At 46.5% G+C, this 20775-nt stretch overlaps 3 protein-coding genes across 3 annotated transcripts; 1 reads left to right on the plus strand and 2 right to left on the minus strand.

Moving 5' to 3' along the window:
• LOC102959429 (olfactory receptor 52D1) lies at positions 1 to 1414 on the plus strand. The gene has a single exon (XM_007092240.2). It carries the CDS (start codon positions 44 to 46, stop codon positions 998 to 1000), a length of 957 nt encoding a protein of 318 aa, XP_007092302.1. The 5' UTR covers positions 1 to 43; the 3' UTR covers positions 1001 to 1414.
• Positions 1415 to 4750: 3336 nt separating this feature from the next.
• On the minus strand, positions 4751 to 6679 carry LOC102959147 (ubiquilin-3-like). The gene has a single exon (XM_007092239.2). It carries the CDS (start codon positions 6465 to 6467, stop codon positions 4848 to 4850), a length of 1620 nt encoding a protein of 539 aa, XP_007092301.1. The 5' UTR covers positions 6468 to 6679; the 3' UTR covers positions 4751 to 4847.
• Positions 6680 to 17881: 11202 nt separating this feature from the next.
• On the minus strand, positions 17882 to 20548 carry LOC102949940 (ubiquilin-3). The gene is made up of 2 exons (XM_007092212.3): positions 20438 to 20548; positions 17882 to 20176 (listed from the first exon to the last, which is right to left on the minus strand). The coding sequence occupies exon 2, from the start codon at positions 20137 to 20139 to the stop codon at positions 18172 to 18174; it is 1968 nt and encodes a 655-aa protein (XP_007092274.2). The 5' UTR covers positions 20140 to 20176; positions 20438 to 20548; the 3' UTR covers positions 17882 to 18171.
• Between the last annotated feature and the right edge of the window lie 227 nt (positions 20549 to 20775).

Here is a 20775-nt window from a genome sequence, read left to right on the forward strand (position 1 = left end):
AATACCATGACCCCTTGGATAGAGGCGTTTATTTCCAAGCAGAATGTCAGCTTCCAACTTCAGTGAGGATAGTCTCCCAGGCACACTCATCCTGACGGGCATCCCAGGGCTGGAGTGGGCCCACGTCTGGATCGCCATCCCCTTCTGTGCCATGTATCTGGTAGCGCTGGCTGGGAATGCTGCCCTCATCCTGGTCATTGTGACAGACAGCGCTCTTCATGCACCCATGTACCTCTTCCTGTGCCTTCTTTCGCTCACCGACCTGGCTCTCAGCTCCACCACGGTGCCTAAGATGCTGTCCACTTTATGGCTGCATGCTGGAGAGATTTCCTTTGGTGGATGCCTGACCCAAATGTTTTGTGTCCATTCTATCTATGCTCTGGAGTCCTCAGTTCTTCTCGCCATGGCCTTTGATCGCTATGTGGCAATCTGCAACCCACTGAGATACACAACCATTCTCAACCATACCGTCATAGGCATGATTAGCCTTGTTGGGCTATTCCGTAGTGTGGCCATTGTGTCCCCATTCATCTTCTTGTTGAGGCGACTGCCTTACTGTGGTCACCATGTCATGGCCCACACATACTGTGAGCACATGGGCATCGCTCGCCTGGCCTGTGCCAACATCACTGTCAATATTGTCTATGGGCTGACTGTGGCCCTGCTGGCCATGGGTCTGGATGCCATCCTCATTGCCATTTCCTACGGCTTTATCCTCCATGCTGTCTTCCGCCTTCCATCTCAAGATGCCAGGCACAAGGCTCTGAGTACCTGTGGCTCCCACCTGGGGGTCATCCTGGTCTTCTACATTCCTGCCTTCTTCTCCTTCCTCACCCACCGCTTTGGCCAGCACCGAGTCCCCAAGAATGTGCACATTTTTCTGGCCAACCTGTACGTGCTGGTGCCTCCTGTGCTCAACCCGATCATCTATGGGGCTAGGACCAAGGAGATTCGGAGCCGACTTCTGAGGCTGCTTCACTTGGGGAAAATTTCAACATGAAATTTGAGTACAGGCTAGGGATAAGGAAAGTAAATGGGTTCTGAGCTTTCTAGGTACATTTACATGGATGGAGACCTCTAATATGACATAAGCGTGTCTTTAGGAGAGGAAGTAGTGGAAGCAAAGAGAAGGTCAGACGAATTGGAAATACCAAAAATCACATTGAACACACCACATTCTTGAGGCTCTTTGGGCAACGCTGAATAACTCAGAGAGATGACAATATTTTTACTCTTGGGGAAATTTTACAATTAGGAATAAGCACACCTTGGAGATATCTCAGTAGCTACGATAGTGCCAGTGCAGAATGCTCCTGATTTTTTTTTCTTTTCCTGCAAATGTTTCCATGACTTACTAAAGATCAAGTCAATTCCTTTTCTTAAATGAGTCTGTGTTTCATAGTGGAAATATGCTTCTGTGAGTCCAAGTTTAAAAAAATGATCATTTTAGGTAAATTTGTCTGATTTCAATGTTTTGGATAGTGATGAAGAGCAAAAAGTCTAAGGTCAGAGTTTCTGGGTGTGAATCCTGGTTCCTCTGCTTACTGTTTTTGTGGTCTTGAGCCTGATGCTAAATCTCTCTATGCCTTGGTTTGTCCAACTGTCAAATGAGTAAATGTTAATATCTAACTGTTAATGCTGTGGTGAGGAATAAGTAAGTTAATGAATGCAGAAAACTTAAGACAGTGCCTGACATGTAAAATGGTCAACCAATAAATATGAGAACGTTATGTACACTCTGAACTTTATTAGTAAACTTATAACTTATTTAGGATGGTTTTATATTATATCATTTTACAGGATTATTATGATACCTATATCAAATAACAACTCTAAAATATTTAGACAGGTCTTGGGATATGAATAGTGCCTGTTAAAACTGTATTTTCTCCCATTCCTCCTCTGGTCTTCTGTTTTGAAATCCCTTTCCTTTTAGCCATAAAATTATCCCTCATTAAGAATTCAGAGAGGCCTTCTCAAAATCCAAGTGTCTTTTTTAATAGCCCTCCTTTGCCCTAGTAACCTCAGTTCTAAAATACACAAATAAATCACCGGTTGCTCCTTCCCATAATTCAAAACATGGTTACTATCAGCATCTTTCATTAAGAGCCTATGATTCAGAGAAGCTAAAAGTGCCAAGATTACGCATCTATATGGACACTATCTCATACCTTCTTCAGTATGAGTTACATGTGAGGATGCCAAGCTGCACAAACACATAGTAGTGGAAGTGAAGACCTGTTATCTTTTGAGGCAGTAAATGGTAAAGAGACCCAGTGATGTAATGATCTCAGGAACAGAGAACAATATTTACAAAGGAGCGGAAGGTGGGAATGTGGAGGGGAAGTGCTGTTCTGTTCCTGAAATGCTCCTTTGTGGGCCATATGCCTGCTCCCCTAAGATGCTGGCTTCATCTGATCAAAAGGTCTACCTCACAAGGTAACGCTCACCATCACGCTAATTACCTGCCGTGAACCTCACATTTTTCCTGGAAGAGAGAGAGAGTCAGTAACCCAGGAAGTTACTATCAAAGCCAGGGCCAGGATTCAGGACTTTGGACTCCCATAGTAATATTGAAAATGCATCCATCTGGGGGCTAGACTTACAGTACCACAGAGCTACAGGAGACTGAGGTATGGGTAAGTAAATTTAAGTTCAGGAGTGGACAAATGATGTGTCCGACATAGTTTGCAGGCTAGTGTTTACTCGTCTCCCCCAACAAATTCGTCAACAATTCTCCCCTTCCATGTCTGAGGCCTCAAGGAAGCTTCGAGGAGAAATCTTACAGGGGTAGAGTGGAAAATAGAAGAGGAGGGGGAATGCAGGATCACCCAGCTGCTAACACCTTGGTACCGCGGTCGGTCTAGCTACAGCCTATACTCTGAATGGATACCCTGTGGCTACAGCACTGGGCGTGTCTTCCCCAGGGTTTCCCATTACTGACTGAAGTCCAAGTTTCACACACGATAGATGATAGACAGATGGAGGATTCTACAGCCCTGGCAGCAAGCTCCACTCCCTAAAGTTCTGTTTTTGGCCCTTTTATCATCCTGAAGCTAAAATGTAATAGTTCCCTAGATGGGGAAGGGGATTTGTAGAAGTCCATAGGCTTCTATAAAACTGGAGGTAGCAGGGTCCAGTCCACAGGAAGACTATTAACATTATTGTCAAGATTTCCCAGCTCACTCAGGTGTCTGACCATGGGACTCCACATGATAAAAGAGGAAACATGCTTCCAGAAGCTCGGGATACTGCCTTGCCCATCACTCACACTTCACCCCAGACTCTCACTCTTCCCTGGGACCAAATGTGCATCCCTGATCTCAGAAATTCAGACTGACATCCTGGTGCCACAGGAAAGTGAAGTGAAGTGAAGTGAAGAATAGAGTGAAGTGTATCAGGACCGTTGGTGGGTCATGTGGTCCCAAAAGTATTTTATCCACAGTCCCTGATGGCCACAACCTTCAGATCTCTAGGTTCATGGGGTGTCACAAAACAATGAAGTCACAGTGTGTAGCTCAGAGATGTCCCTCCTCTCTAGCCCCCAGGAAGCACGAGATTCAGCTGTTTTTTAGCCCAGGGTCAGTTGACCCCTGGAGCTGGCTCTGAATCTATAGTCCCTGGTTTCCCCAAAGTAATGCTTCTAATATGCTTCCTACCTCTCTTTCATCAGCTGTTATCCTGCTGCATGGCTACATATGACCCCTGGCCTTCTGGTCATGCTTCATGTGCCTACACTATGAATCTCCTCACTGACAGATGACAGTTTACAAAGAGAATGAGTGGATTAGGAAAGTATTGGTGACTTTCACTAAGACACAGGGACCCCAGAATTGAGAGTAGGAATGGGGCCCAGGGAAGGATGCTGAGCTCTTTCTGACCATGCCAGCCAGAGGTTCCTCTGTGATACCCAGGGGTAGGCTGGTAAGCTAAGGAAAGTACAAATGGACTAAGATATTAAGGAACCACGAACATGGAAGTAAGAGCCACAGCAAAGGACATGGTCAAATTCTCTGAATGGTGAATGGAGAATCAATCAGTGTAGCATACTCACAGGAATCACCACTCAAAAACAAAAAAAGGATAAGAAACTAGAGTAAATAAAGCAGCTATATGGGTCAGCATATAAGACTCCATACAAAAAAAAATAATGGGAAGAGGAGAAATGACTCACTGGGGGTAAGTGTCTGATTGCAGAGGATGGGGAAACGTGGGCATTGAAAGAGGAGGACTTTCAAGAAATTCAGAGACAAAAGGAGAGAGAAGTTCAGTGTCTGGTAAGGCAGCAGAGTCAAGTATTTTATGACATAAAGGGAAGAAACCTGCCTGCGGTGGTGGGGGGGGGGGTTCACCTCCTAAAGCAGGATTCTGACACAGGCAGGAAAGAGCCAGAGCTGAGAGGGAGGTTGAACAGGTTTTCTGTAATACATATGAAAATAAGATGAAAAGAGAGGGGGCTTCCCGTGGTGGAGTGGGGGGGGGGGGAGGGGGCAGAGCCGGGATTCATTCAGAGTCACTCTGGCGTTGGACGAAAGGTGGCTTGTGACGATGATGGTAATGTTGATGGGGAACTAGGTTGCTGGAAACACTCAGGATTTCTCCACCTCACGTTCAAATTTAGAAAAAGCTCTGAGATTAGGGGTATGAGAGTAGGTGCAGCCCAGACCCAAGACCCGATAGCATGATCAATCTCTCCCTCAAACAATATTTTCTTTGCCTACATACCCCCAAATTGACACCACACATGAGATCCAAGCAATGTTTTTAATGTAGAACAGGCTTGGGCAGTGAGGGAGGGGAGTTGTTCAAGTGTGCACACGATCTAAGTAGGAAGAATTCAAAATAGGCTACTTCCTCTCCCCTCCCTTCCCCCTTCCCTTCCCTCCCTCTCCATGAGGTGGTGCGCTGGGGGCATCAGCTGGAGGCACCTGGGCTTCCGGTACCCCCAGCATCCTGTCAATGGCAGTATGACTATCTCCGCCTGTGGCCATAAGGGCCTGTAGATTGGCATCCCGATTAGTAAAACCCATGGCCCTCAGATGTTCCAGTTCTCGCTGGTAGAGGCCTTGAGTGAGGGGGGATGAGGGTAGTGAGGATTGAGTGGACTGGAAGCAGGCATTGTCCAGTGTGTGGAGAAGCTGAAGAACAGCCAAGGTGGGTTGTATGGAGTCTGCTCTCTGGCCCTGCCCTCCAGCCCTAGCTTCAGGGCACTGTCTAGTCCCGTGTGGCCTACCCTGGCCCCATAAGTAAGGTCCCAGCCCAGCCACCTCCTTGGACAGTATCTGCAGGCCCTTTTCTATCTGTATCAATGCCTGCAGTGCTCGTGGATTGGTCAGGATGGAGAGCAGTGGCATGTGATGTCTCAGGGGGCTTCCAGTTGCCAACTGGTGGAGAAGAGCTGAATTCTGCTGCAGGACATGCAAGGTTCTATGCAAGGCAGAGGGTGAGGGTCTAAGCTGACCGGTTAAAGTGGTTTTCCCTGTGGGCTGCTGACCACCCTGAAAGAGAAGATCCTGGCCCAAACTTACATCTGGCATACCAGTCCCGTATCCTGAATTGGCCTGATTTGAGGCCACGCTCCTGGCCTGGGTAACCTCTTCTGCACTGACCTTTTGTGCAAATGGCCTGGCAGGTGCTGAGGCTGTGGGGATGTTGGTAGTAGTGTCAGCACTGCTGTGAGCATTGGCTTCCTCTTTATAAAGCTCTGAACTTGGGTTGTGGCCTTTGGAGGCAAGTAATGGGGCCAGAGTGAAGAGCATGAGCTGCTGGATATCAGAGCAGACTGGATGCATAGCATTGTCACCACCTGGCACTGCCTTCAAGGCCTCTAGCCCCCGCTTGTCTGCCTGCAGGAGCTGCTGTTGCCGGCCTGGGTTCTGCAAGGTTTCCAGAGCCTTAAGAGCTGGCTCAGATTTCTGTACTGGCCTTGAGGATTCAGGAGCATGGCTGGCATTGGCTGCTTTCTCATTTGCCAGGCCTTGGACCATAGGGTCTTCCGAGAAGACCATTAAGAGTTGAGCCATCTGGCCAAGAAAGTCAGCCAGATCAGGGGACCTCCGGGCCAGCCGGCCCAGCCTGGCCAGCATCCCAGCACTGTCCGAGGTGGACGGTCCAGAGCGATGCACACAGTGGCCAGTGGGGCCTAGCAGAGTTCCAGGACCAGGCGGAGTTCCCTTCAGATGGGTCCTCACCACCAAGTGGACCATAGTGCCATCAAGGATGCCACGCTGGCTCAGTATGTCTTGATCCCGGAGGATCTTTCCAGTGAAAATGAGCACCAACTGGTCAGTGTTATAGTGAAGGCGTTTAGAGATCTGTTTCTTAAAGTGGTGGACACTGCTATTTTCTGCCAGCATAAATTCCTGGCAGTCCTGTGGGGTCTTGACAGACACTCTGATGATGCGTGATGACGGCTCCCTACAAGATACCAGCTGGCTGTCCCCTGCTTCTTCCCTAGCCCGGGCCATATGTCCTCAAGCGCGGAATGCAGGGCCACCTGCAGACATGTAGAAGCCCAGATGCAGCACTAAGCACACCTGGATGCAGGGACCATAGGTGTTCAGGGACGTCCACTCACCCACGAACTCCGGACACCACTTCCTAATGCAGCCCTGCAGCCACCTGGGTCCCATAGGGTGTCAGCAGCCCTTCGCCAGGGCCAGCCTCAGGGAATATGATGTCAGTGATGAGGTCACAGTTGAGAAGTAGACCAGAATGGGGGGAAGGGCAGAGGTCTCTTCTCCCTGTGTGAGGATGGCTCTGTTTACAATTTGACTTAAATAGCAATAGAAAAAAATTAAACGTTTCTGTCTAGAAACATGTTTTGCTCCAGCCTATTTCGCTGTTGAAAATCATACCGCCTGAGTTTTTGGTAAACGAATGTAACTGAGCAGAAAAGGCACTGGCTTAAGAATCTGGCTCAGGAAGTGCTGATTCTAGTCACCTATCATTCACTAAATTACTGTACTGGGACCATGGCCCAGTCAAGGCCATAGGTTCCCTTGTTTCTAAATGAACAGAGTGAAGATAAGTATAACCAGTCCATTTGGCCTCATCCGAGGCTTGTAGGAAACTTGTATCTCTGAGGCCTACCACGCTGAGTGACTTATTGACATGGTTCTAAGAAAAACAGCATCATGTTCCCCAAGAACTTGTGAACTCAGTTGTTCTTAGAGAGATCAAGTCGGATCTCAACTCTTGAGGATCAGAGCTGAGACAAAATAAATTATGAGAAAGTAATTCTACTCTAGGTCTTGATGACTTAATAATGATTAGATTTAAGATACATTTGAAAAGGAAATTGTCACTTGGGAGGGGACATATTTCAGCTGAAAAAGCAGAAAATGGTGACTCTCTAAGGCACTGTTTTGACCACTCCAGGCAGGTGAGACCCCAGGTAAAGTTGGTCAGATCTCGGAGGTAATTGTATTTTAACTGTGAAGATGTCAGGCTGTCAGTCTTTTGCCATTATATACTTGACCCCTTTTCTGATTCTGTAATTTCCAAGGACTATAAATTTAGAACTTAGCTGTCTACAAGACCACCTTCAGAAGGTTCTGCTCGACGTGGGGAACATGAGCATCTAGATCCCTCTACAACTAAATTGTTTATGGGACACTGATATATGCTCTTAAACTTGGGATAATTGAAAATTTTTAATGTTTATTTATTTATTTTTGAGAGAGAGAGAGAGAGTGAGTGAGACTGAGTGGGAGAGGGGCAGAGAGAGAGATGGGGAGAGGGAATCCCAAACTGTCAGTGTGGAGCCCAACGTGGGGCTCGAAACCACAAACCACGAGATCATGACCTGAGCCGAAGTCGGATGCTTAAACGACTGAAGCCACCCAGAGGCCCCAAACGTGGACTAGTTTGAATCAGCATCTCCTGTATTAAACTAATAGCAGGACTCTGATAACTTGTAATTTCTGAGTTTAAAAGAGCTCCTCAGTCCTGGGGAACTTCATACAGTGAGCCTCATGGCTGGCTGGTAGCAAGCAGTCTAGTGGGCCTTTCCTAGGAATGCCCAGACCTCAGAACAACTTCTATCATATGAATATTATTCGCAAACAATTCCTTGTGGGAATTTTGTTTGAGTTTCATCCAGCAGAATTGGATAGTCAAATTAACTTTCCTGGCTTTTCATTAACTAATAAATTAATCTGTAACAGGAATTAAAGAACATTCCAGGTAACAGTTCTCCAGAATTGCCTTCGCATATCTCATGTTTCCAGGGATTTTTCCTCCCGTGTAGCCTGTGAGGTGAACCATTGCCTTGTCTCCTCTCTCACAGGTTCTCTTGTCAGGTGGGTGCTCGGGAAGGAGACATCTCAGATCCTGACAATAGAACCTGTAAGAGAGGAGACAAAGGGACCATTCATACACTTGTGTCTCAATGAGGATGCCTTTCCCACATTGTCCACTGAGTTATTTAGCACAGCAATCTCACTTCATCCTTCCTGAGAATCTGACACCATTTGAATATTTTACAGTGTACCTATATTCATTTTATCATTAGAAAATAAAACAATCAACTTTCTATTTTATTTAATCAATTAAAACTTACTACCTAGGGGGAAAATGGGGAACATGGGCTCTCTAGAGTAAAGTAGCCCTGGTTTAAATCCCACTCCTACTACTTTATAACCGTCAATAAGTCATTTATCCTCTTTGGAAGCCAGAGTTTTATCGTCTATAAATGGGTAGTTTTTCACAGATTTGTTTCAGAGATTCAAGGAGATAATGCATACAAAGTGCCATCCAAAGTAACTGGCACAGAGAAGACACTTGTCAAATTGAGTATGACTTCAATACGACAGTCAATGCCAAGCTTTGGCACATCCTGCGGTCAGGTCTGTAACTAGACTGGGAGACAAGGAGAATAGGTATGTCTGTTAGAGTTGACCAAGTGTCCAGAGGTATATTCAGCTGCAGATGATGGAGGCAACTCCAAATGGACTGGTGAGGGAAGTGTGGTCTCCTCTTAGGAGTCCAACCAGTTCAATAAAGCACTGACTTTATGCACCTGCCTTAAAGTTTACTGTATCAAGATCTAATTTCCAGAAAACATATTACATTCCCATATTCTTCACAGAGATTGGTTAAGGTTTTTCCATCTCAATAATAGCTTTATCAAATTCTATGAAAAGCTTGTTATTAAATGCAATTTCAGTGTTTTTGTCAGCAATTTGCTCCAGAAAAATCAAATGAGAGTTTAACTTTTTTTTTTAACCAAAAATTGTCACCTGGGAGAAGATGGCTCCCGGATGGCCATGCTAACTGGACATGGACTGCTGTAAGGTGTAAGGATTCCCCTTAAATGAAAAATGCCTAATTCTGACATGCTAGTGAGCTATTTTCCTTTCTATACTCCACTGAGTCGGTTTGAGCCAAGTGTGATTTATGATAATCTTATAAATTTAACTAAACCCCAGAAGGGATTACTCCCCTGATGGGAGTAGCAAAGACTACCTCTGTATCACCTTTGCAATAAAATCCAAAGCCTTTGTCTAGCTACAAAGCCTTCCCTGGTTAGACTCCTGCTTATCACCTTGACTTCCTGATGGTGATTTCTCCTTCCTTATGAAACCTGGCCACACTGGCCTCCCTCTTACGTCTGAAACAGGCCAAGTGCCTCCCCATACTTAAAGCCATTGCGATTGCTGTTCCCTAAACCTTTAATGCTTGTCCACCTAATCTTTACAGGTTCATCCTTCTTACCTTTCAGATCATCTCTTCACAAAGCCCTTTCCAACCATTCTGTATCTTATCAGTCTATTTTAATTATCTGCACAGAATTTATTATGTCATATTTCTTCTTTACTATTCATTTTATGTTTCCATTCCCCTTCACTAGAATATAAGCTCCATGAGAACAAGGACCTTATCTTATTTGCTACTGTAGCCCCATTGCCAGCAGGCCCTTAATAAAATACAGGTAGGAAGGAAGAAAGGAAAGGTGGGAGGGAAAGAGGAAGGGAAGGAGGCAGAAAGAGAAATAGAATTAAGGACACAGACAATGATTTATCGTCATGGAAGTTTGTGACGTTTTGCTCACCTAAATAAAATCCAACAACAGAATGAATGTGGAGCAAACATATACAAGAATCCTTTGTTGTCGTGATAAATGGAATCATATAAAACAGTGAATGAATTCTTGACTCTCTCTCCGCAAGCCTGTTTCTCCCATAGTCTTCCCTATCCCGGCTAGTTTGACAAACAAGACAGCTAATGTCAGAACAGAATCTCAAGTTACTGCTCCCCCTGGCCTCTTCTCCCTTTTCAAAAGATCATCATTCATTTAGTTGTTCAGGCCCGAAACACAGGAATCACCCCTGAGTCCTTTCTTTTCACATTTAATTTATCAGCAAGTATTAGGGCCTTTTTCTTTGACATAAATCCTGACTCTGATCACCTCGACACTTCCAACACCGCCACAGCCTCCTAGCTGGTTTCCCTACTTCCTCTCTTGGCCCATTTGAGTCACTACTTCCCACAGTAGCAGATATAGGTCAATTAACCTCACTTCTGTCTGTTTTTAAAATTTTTATTTTTGAGAGAGTGAGAGACAGAGACAGAGTGCAAGCGGGGGAAGGGCAGAGAGAGAGGGAGACACAGAATCCGGAGCAGGCTGCAGGCTCTGAGCTGTCAGCACACAGCCCAATGCAGGGCTTGAACTCATGATCTGTGAGATCATGACTTGAGCCAAAGTCTGACACTTAACTGATTGAGCCACCCAGTTACCCTTATTTATTTTTGAGAAAGAGAGAGCATGAGTGGGGGAGGAGGAGAGAGAGGGGGATATAGGATCCTAAGTAGGCTCTATGCTGACAGCAGAGAGCCTGATGTGGGACTTGAACTCACAAATCATGAAATCATGACCTGAGCCAAAGTCAGACACTTAACCGACTGAGGCACCCAGGCGCCCCAAACCTCACCTCTTTATGCAAAACTACCAAAGCTTTTCCTATTCTACTTGGATTAATCTAAATGCCTTACCAAGACTAAAATGCTCTGACAATTTGGCCCCGGGCTGACCGCCTGACTCATCTCCTGAGCACCCTACCCCAGTCACAGTGGCCTTCTTGTATTCCTGGAACATACCCAGCTCATGCCTGCTTTTTAACTGACATCCCATTTGTGTGGGAACTCTTGCTCCTAACTTTCACTTGCTCACTCACATTATTGATCATATCTCTGCTTAAATGCTGTCTTTGGTGATGTTCTTGGTGATTACAAGCTCAAAAAGTCCACCTGTCAATCTCGGTCTCCTTGTTCTGTATTTCTTAGCCTCTTCTTTTGCTTGAAATTACATTACACAGTTAGTCGATGTCTGCCTCCTCTCTGTTGGCTCCATGAAGGCAGGGCTTTGTGATCTAGAACACCTAACATCTCCAGCACCCAGCACAGAACCTGACAGAGATAGAGTGTTCAATTAGTGTTAGCTGAATAAATGAATCTCTAATTCCTCCTTTTCTTTAATCTTGCACGTCCAGTCTTATCAGCACATCAAAAGGGTTTTTTCAATTCCGTTTCCAAAATTCTTCAGTTGTCCACTTCTTGCCATATGCCCTTGTAGAGAACCTTACTCTAAGGGCAACACCATCCCTCACCTGGATGATGGCAGGATCTTCTCTCTTGACTTGGTTTCCACCCCTGCCACCTTCTCATTCATGCTCCACAGAGAGGACAATGAAATCCACACTCCATGTGGGGTAACAAAGCCCTGTGCCAACCTGCTCATTGTCTCTCCCACCTCACTTTGAAGTGCTCTCCCTCCTTTTCTCAGTACTCCAGACACACTGGCTTTCATTCCTTTTTCTTCAAACGTGTTGAATTCTATTTTTTTTAATGTGTTTAACTTGGGGGTGGGGGAGAGAGAGAGAGAGAGAGAGAGAGAGAGAGAGAGAGAGAGAATGAATGGGGTAGGGGCAGAGAGAGAGGGAGAGAGAGAGAGAGTCCGAAGCAGGTTCTGCACTGTCAGCTCAGGACCCCACAGGGGGCTCACAAACCCTGAGATCCTTACTTAAGTGGAAATCAAGAGTCAGACGCTTAACTGACTGAGCCACCCAGGTGCCCTGAACTCTAATTTAACTCAGGGAGCTCCTTTACACTTTCCCCTCTACCTGGAACGCTCTTCCCCCAGCTCTTTGAATGTCTGACTTCCTCTTACCCTTCAAGTCTCTACATAAATACTCCCTCCAGAGAGACACACTCACACCACTCTTCTAAAAATATATTTCTCCTCTCTCTAAATGCAATATATGCATGTATTACATGCAATAGAATAGAGACTAAGAGTGTGGCCTCTGGGGGCATCTGGGTGGCTCAGTGGGTTGAGAATCTGACTTCATTTTCAGCTCAGGTCATGATCTCACGGTTCTGGGGTTCACTGGTTCTGGGGTTCGAGCCCCACATTGGGTTTTGTTCTAACAGTGTGGAGCCTGCTTTGGATACTCTGTCCCCCTCTCACTGCCCCCCTTCCCAAAAATGAATAAACATTTAAAAAAAAAGTGTGACCTCTACAAACGCTGTTTCAAATCCCAGCTCCTACTCCGCTACTTACTAGCTGTGCAACCTTGGATTAGACACTTAACATTTCTATGTCTTTCTTTATCTGTAAAATTGGCTAATGATAGTACCTACATTTTGGGTTGTTGTAAGAATTAAATGTTAATATGCATAACGCTTATGGAATAATGCCTAGTTCTCAGTGAGTGTTCTGTTAGCTATTCTATTTCTTGTTTGTTTGACGTGTCTTATCTCCACTATATTGTAAGCTTTTTAGGGCAAAAACTTTATCAGTCTTGTTCGCCATTGAATTCCTAGCACCAAGCACAGTTTCTGGCCTTAATAAGCCTTCAGGAAATATTGGTTAAAGTATGAGTTGCAAAAGCTACTTGGCAACTCGGAAAAAATCTTCGTGATACATTATCAAGTTAAAAAGACAGGTTATAAAACATTATGTATAATAGAATCACAGTTTTGTAAAATATGTGGAAGGACAAACATCATGGTAACAGCATCTCTGGTTTTTATATTCTTACTTTGCTTATCTGTATTATCTGATATATACAGTTAACCCTTGAACAATGCCGAGGTTAGGGGCACTGATCCCATGCAATAAAAAATCTTCTGCATATAACTTTTGATTCCCTAAAAACTGAACTTGATTCCCCAAAAACTTAACTACTACTAGCCTTTTGTTGACCAGAAGCCTTACTGATAATATAAACAGTAGATTAATACATATTTTGTGTATGAATTATATACTGTACTCTTACAATAAAGTAATCTAGAGAAAAGAAAGTGTTATTAAGAAAATCAGAAGAGAAAACAGTATTGTATGTATATTTATTGGAAAATCTGTCTGTAAGTGGTTGGTCACGTAGGGCTGGGGCAGGGGAGGGAGCCATGGGCCTGGCCCGGAGACGGCAGTGTTCTGCAGTGGCCCCTGGGGTGACTGTGGACAGCAACAACAGCCTGGAACTGTGCCGCCCACCTCTGGCCATCCGCACCTGCCGCTGCAAGTGAGTGTGCTGGCCTTTCTGTGGGGGGGGGGGGGTAGGGGACATGGGGTGCAGGACTCCCTGCACAGTGCCATCCCTGCCCTCTGGGCGTCTTCCTCCACTTCGGCCCAGCCTCATGCCCATGAGGCACCTTGGGCACATGGGATGACCCGCAGCCCAGCCTGGTCCTGGCCTTTGGGGGCCACCCAAGGTACTCAGAGGGCAGCCGCTACGACCTCTGTGCCAGTTGCCTTGTACTGGGTCTCAAAGAGACCAGGGCAGGCAGTTGTAAATAAATGGTTCGTGGCTTTTGCTCTCAACACATAACAAAACTTTAAATTCCACATAGAAGTAGACCCTCATGGTTTGTACCCGTGTTGTTCAAGGATCAACTGTACTTCTATGTTGTTTTTAAACTGAGAAAACAAGTTAAATTACATTTTAGAAAAGAGGCTTAACAGAACCGTAGAGGCTTTATAACTGTTTTTCAAGGATGCATATATTTGTTTGCATGGGAATCAGCAAAAAATCTGTGTAAAATAAGGATTCATAATGTAACCAGTGGCAGCAGTTTCATCAGAACAATATCCATCCTGGAAATATAATGGAAAAAATTTCACTCAAAATAATCAGAAACATATAACATTTAAATAAACCCAAATGTGTGGGACTTACATAAAGAAACTATAGTTCTTTTGTTACTGTTGTTGAAGTATAATCGACACACAATATCCTCTTAGTTTCTGGTGCACATTACAGTGCTTTGGTATTTTTATACATTATGTCACGAAATGCTATTACAATATGACTACGTTCCCTATGCTGTATATTACATTCTCATGATTTATTTATTCTGTGGCTGGAGGTTTATATCCCCCTTAATCCTGTTCATCCATTTTGTCTGCTCCCAACTGCTCCTCCTCAGTTAACCAGCACTTAGAAAAACTACCCTTCTTTGTAGAGAAACAAAGGAAACTTGAATGGACACATTCCCTATTCTAAAAGGAAAGAGCGCTATTGTAAAACTCTCAATTCCCTCTAATTCATAATGTAGCGGAAAGCCAATCAAGATCTCATTTGGCCTTTTCTGAAATTTGACATCTACTCTAAGTGTATGAAGAAAAAGAGACAAAAATAGACAATGGTATTTTGCAAAGGAATAAGGAGTCAAGCATTGAAAATTTTGTCATCAAATATTTCAAACTTAAGGGGCACCTGGGTGGCTCAGTTGGTTAAGTGTCCGACTTTGGCTCAAGTCATGATCTCATGGGCCGTGAGTTCAAGCCCTGTGTCAGCCTCTGTGCTGACAGCTCAGAGCCTCGACCCTGCTTTGGATTCTGTGTCTCCCTCTCTCTCTGCCCCTCCCCGGTTCGTACTCTGTCTCTCTCTCAAAAATAACCACTAAAAATTTTTTTAAAAATATTTCAAAGTTAAAACAATTTAAGAACAGTGGCACTAGTAGATTGTTTTAAAAACACCATAAATACACATGTATAAGCATATATAAGATACGGCAAAGGAAATATTCAGTCCAGTGTAGTTATTTGCAGGGAGGCAAAAATTCCAATTAAATACAACAAATCCCTGCCCTTTGCAATTTTTTGGGTAGGGATTAAAGCATGAATTAACTTGACTGAGTACAGTGGACTCTGGAATAGACTAATTTCAAATCCTGCCTCGGCTACGCAGGAGCTACCCAACTTTAAGCAGTGTAGTTTCCCCTCTCCCTAAGTCTCAGTTTTTCTCCTCTGAAAGATGGGAATAGTAACACCACCTGCATTAGAGGACTGTTGTGTGGATTCAGATAGGAAGAGCTCAGAACAGGGCTGGCATTTGGAAAGCCTCAATAAACATTAACTTTTAAAATTAAGTAGTGAAACCCTAAAATATCTAGAAAAAAATGTGTGCGTATATTTATGACAGAGGTATAAGGGGAGTATCTAAAGGGAAAAAAAAGAACAGGTGCATAAAAACACTTTCTGTTGTTTGAAGAACACCTTCCTTTTAAATTGCTGTCCACCTACCTGGCTGGCTATTTGTGATGCAGCGTTACAGGCTTCAATGCTGTTTTTTTGTTGTTGCTTTGGGGGGGGTTTGGGGTGTTTGTTTGTTCTTTTTTATTTCTAGCAAATCACTTGGTCTTGGACTTCTACTAACAGAGGAATCAGAGCAGGGAGAAAGTGGGACATCTCAGGAGGGCTGCCCTTTCAGTAACATCAGCCTGTTGGGATTCCCTCTTCCCAAACTCCAATGGCTGCCATTTTCCCAAGCCCCATCCCGTGGTACCCTCTTTTGATCCCTGTATGCCTCATTTCCCTAAACTCTTTCTCATTTTCTTGCTCATTTCCTCACTCATCACTCTCATTAATTTATTCAATGTTTTTGATTGCTTCCCATGTGCCAGACCCTACATTAGGTGGAGTCCTAGGTGGCTGACAAGGACCTTTCCTGCCCCAGGAACCCCTTTCCTCCTGGACACCACCATGGATCTGGACATGTGTCCATGAGTTCAGTCTCTGATGAGGCTACAGCAAAGACTCCAAACACCCAATCCACTGTCAAGGGTTCTCCTAAGTTATGGCCAGGAAACAGTCTATTAAATGAATACTCTCCTCCTTAGCCAGAACTTTTAGACCCAGACTGTCATCCGCTATCTGCCCTGAGACCTACTCCAAATGAGCTCTCGTGCCTCCTTTGGCCCAATGAAAGACAAATGAAAGGCATATATCTTTCCCAGAGGCTTTTTGTCTTACCTATCTAGCCTTCTGGGGATTCCACTTAGGGACTGCCTTGTACACCTTTCCAGGTCAGAAGCAGTCCACAGCACCCACCTTGTTAGTTACAGGAACAGACAGGCAAAGACTGTCTCCTGCCTACCCCCTAGTACCACTATAAGTAGTAGTTCCTTTGATCAGGACAACTCCTGCCCAACTGAGGGGGAGGGAAGAGGAGGTAGAAAGGAGGCTTGAAGCCTCCTGCTTCACCTAGAGATTGAACCCAAAACCAGGGGGAGGAAGTTGCAAAGTTCATTTCACTGCTGACACCTGCTGGCCGCTAAAAGGTAAGACAGGTTGGTTAGTACAAGCATCCTGGGTCCCAGGCAGAGGTTCTGTTTCTCCAAGTTCCTAAAGAACCCCCAACGCCAGGTCTCTGATGTTAGAGTACATATCACGGCCACTTTTACCATAGTGGTCCCCTCTGTTAAAGACCCTTTTCCTGCCTTGACAAGAAGGTCACATTAATGTTTGTGTTTACACCTTCATTCTGTGATGAAACTTTAGCAGACTGTTCTGCATGTACGTGTGAGCACATGTACACAGATGTGGCCGTGTAGTGATGGATTTAAGTGTGAACACGCACTGTATGTTGGTGCATTTCTCCAGAATGTTCACTCATGTGGGGGAGGTATGGTTTGCTTGTTTGATTCATGAACTGTATCACTCTTCCCCTGGAAGGACACGGGTAATGGGCAGCATTTCTGAGTGCAAACAAGAATTTAGTGTGAGATGCCGAGGGCACCTCCTGTGTGTTGTGCACAGCTCGCCTCAGTACCTTTGTCCACAATGGCTCTGTTGCTGGAATGCTCTCCCTTTTCCCATCACATTTTGGCCGACTTCATTCTTACCACTTTTAAGATGTCAGCTTAGAGCACATACTCATGGAGCCTTCCCTGTCTCCCTATACAAGATCAAACCTGTTTGCTGTTTAACAGCTTCTGGTCCTTACAGCACCTATCATAGTTTGTACTATATATAATAAGTATTCTTCAACTACAGTTTGAACACTCCATGCCACCAGACGATAACCTCGTGAAAGAGGATCGTGACTCTCACGTTGAATTTCAAACTTCGAGCAGAATGCTGAGCGCCGGGTGAATCCTCCATTTCTGAGTTGCCAGGTGCAAGAAAGACAACATCCGGGGTGCCCACCAGGGATAGTACTTTGTGATCTTGGTGGGATTAGGGAATCTTGGAACTTAGCCTGAAATCCTGGGGCTCCCTATCTACTCAGGAATCAGCATCAAATCCAGAAAGTGAGAGCCACCTGTGGGATGCTCTTCAGGGGTGATGGAAATAAGAAACTGTGCCCACTTCCTGGTCAGGCTGGTGGCAGGAATGCTCTAAAGAACAAAGTACATGGTGGCAGCTTCTACAGGACACAAAGTCTGGGGGACCTCTGGAAGGACACCAGGAAAGCTGAAGGCCTCATCTCACGCTCCTTTGTTCTCTATGCCTCTGAATCTTTGAACTTCAAACTTTTGATCTTCCCCTCCAAGCCCCGTTCCCCCCATGCAGAGACAGCTCTTATTACCACCTTTCATCCCATATCCCCCCCTTTACCCATAACCCACAAAGAATCAGACTCAGGCAACTGCAGACACTGGAGATTGGATGTAATTGCATCTCCAGATAGGCATAAGCAGAGTGCAGACTGGGGCCCCAAGATGGTACAGTGGCGGGCGTGGTTGGGTCACTCATAGCACCCCCACCCTGTTTCTGGCTCCAATTCTTCCTCATTGACTCTGGAACAACATTGTCTCCACAGTAAAGGGCATCATAGTGGATTTGGTTCATACTGCAGCTGCATTCAAGATCGGGGGAGTTAGGGTAGTGGCATACGCGAAAAGGGCACAGAGGAAAAGACATGGTCTGAACAACCAGGTCTCCTATGCCTGCCTCAGCTTCTCCACAGCAGCGTCCACATCACCCCCGGTGGCTATGAGGGCCTGGAGATTGGCTTCGGGATTCAGGAAACCCATTGCTCGCAGCTGCTCTAGCTGCACCCGGAAGTGAATCTCGGGCTGCATCTGCTGGGGATTGGCACCACTTAGAGCCTGCCACATCTGGAGGAAAGGGGTGGAATGGGGGCCCAGCTCCACAGAGCCCTGTGCTGGGGGTACCTCAGGAGCTGGAGCTAGAGGGGGATCCTCAGGCATAAGGGCACCCCCTCTAGGCTCTGTACCGCCTACCATACTTCCCAGCCCTGTTAGGCAAGGCATGAACCACAGTAGGAGGCGAGGTGCTTCAGTGGCCAGGATCTGCAGACCCTGCTCAATCTGTAGGAGCGCGTGCATGGCACGAGGGTTGGCCATGGCTGCCTGAAGGTGCAGCAGCAGGGGCAGCAGCCGGCGCATCTCGTCCTGCAGCTGTGGGACCTGGTTCACGCTGGTGGGCCTCAGAGATCTTGGATAAGCTACCGGTGGCAGCCGGGCATGCTCGGGGATCCCAGGGGTAGCTGGCATAGGGGAAGCTGATGAAGGGACGAATGGGGCCCTATTGGCAGAATGCCCCAGCCCTAAGACAAGATCAGGCATGTTGGTGCCATGGCCAGTGGAGCCATTCCCTGTGCCACCTTGACCTCTATCTTGTCCAGTACTGCTCTCTGGGGGATATCTCAGGAACGATGGGCAAGAGGACTTTCCCTTGATGGCTCCTGATTCCTTAGGGAGAGGCTGGCCTGACTCACGTTCCTGGGAGGAGGATGAAGTTGGGGGGACTCGGTTTCCTGGTGGTGGTGGTTCTTGGGTCGGATCGAGAGTGGATGTAGTCCCTTGCAGATAGGTTCCCAAGGACTGGGGGGTCTCATGTAATTGCTGAAGATAGTCATAGAGCCTTATATTACCCAGAATGGTGGGAACCCTATTTCTAGTCTCGGATACATCCTGGTCCCCAGGATGCCTGCCTCGCCTGCCAACAGAGCCCCCATATGTGGAAGCCCATGGGTTGGGGAGAGGGTCACAATTCTCTGTCCTCGAAGGTTGGCTGCTGCTGCTGGTGGCATTCGCAGTAGTGGCAGTGGCAAAGGGATTGCCACCAAACTGCTCCTGTACTGCATTAAGCATCGGGTCCATAATATCCGTGTACATAGTACGAAGCACATTGTAGCCACCAGGGATGCTTTCCAGGTTACTGAGTGCCCGGTCCTGGCTACGCATCATCTCTTGCATCATGGCTGGGTTGCGGAGAAACTCCAATGTCTGCCGCATGATTTCGGGGTTGTTGAGAATATGCCCGATCTCAGGGTTGTGCTGGATCAGCTGCTGCATATGGGGGTTATCGAGAACCAGCTGGCGCATCAGGCCTGTGTTGGACAGCAGACCTTGGATGAAAGGGTCATCAATGATCTGAGCCACAAACTCAGGCACAGAGACATGCTGCCACATCAGTGAGCTTGGCTGGTCGGGGAAACTACCGGAGGTCAGGCCTAGCCCATTGAGGCCTGTGAGAACACCTAAGCTAAAGGCGGGTGGCCCATCTGCTGGGTACATGGAGCTTGGTTGAGGGAATGATCTAAGGCTGGGGGCTGGGGCAGGGACTGAAGCAGCTGGGCACTCAGTGCCCATGGTGCGGCGTTGCATCTTGATGACCAGGTGGACAGTGAGGCCATCTCGCACTCCACACTGTGCCAGTGAGTCAGGGTCCTTGAGGATTTTGCCAGCAAAGATTAGGACCAGCTGATCAGGGTGGGCCTTAAAGCGCTGAGATATCTCTTCCTTCAGCTGCTGGATGGTGCAAGTATCTGTAACTGAGAAATCCTCCTTGTCCTTGGGTGTCTTCACTGTCACCTTGATGAGGTGGTGGTCCGGGATCGGCGCTGGGTTGCCCTGTGGCAGGGCCTCTCCGCTTTTGGCCATGGTAGGCAGCAGGAGGCCCAGGTCTGTGGGGACACAGCTGGGGGGTGGGGATGGGGTACCAACATCATCCTTTCAAGCAGTGGTGAAAGTAGGAAAGGTGAGCAGGAAGAGGGCTTGGAGTCTCAGGGTAAAAGCACAAGAAGGTCTGCATGGAAGGGTCAATGAGGTCCTCAGGATGGGATGGTTGTGGAGGATTATGGGTCTGACAGGTGATGGGGTTGGGAGAGGAGACCAAAGAGGTCTATTGATGAGTGAAAGGCAAAGTCAGGAAAAAGGGTTTGGGTCGGGGCATACATACCAACCAGCTGTGGCCCCGTCCTTCCTCTTATACAGGGCTCCAAACCGCCCTCATCTTGCTAACAGCCACCCCTGAAGCCTTCTGGGCCGGAACTCACTCCATCAGGTGACCTCTGTGACCTCAGCACTGACATCACAGCCTCACACAATGGATTCTGGAGACCTCTCCAAGGTTCTCTGTATCCCCAGGAACTCCAAACCACCCCCTCCACCTTTACCTCTTCTATTTCCTTTCTCTTGATTGGCTTCTTCATAGGGAGGGGCCTAGGCTGACCCTTACATCTCAGGCCAAGAATCCTACTTCCACACAACCTGTAGGTAGTGTGTGGAGCCTCAGCT

The sequence above is a fragment of the Panthera tigris genome, chromosome D1 (assembly GCF_018350195.1).
Source record: "Panthera tigris isolate Pti1 chromosome D1, P.tigris_Pti1_mat1.1, whole genome shotgun sequence".
In the NCBI taxonomy this organism is placed as follows: domain Eukaryota; kingdom Metazoa; phylum Chordata; class Mammalia; order Carnivora; family Felidae; genus Panthera; species Panthera tigris.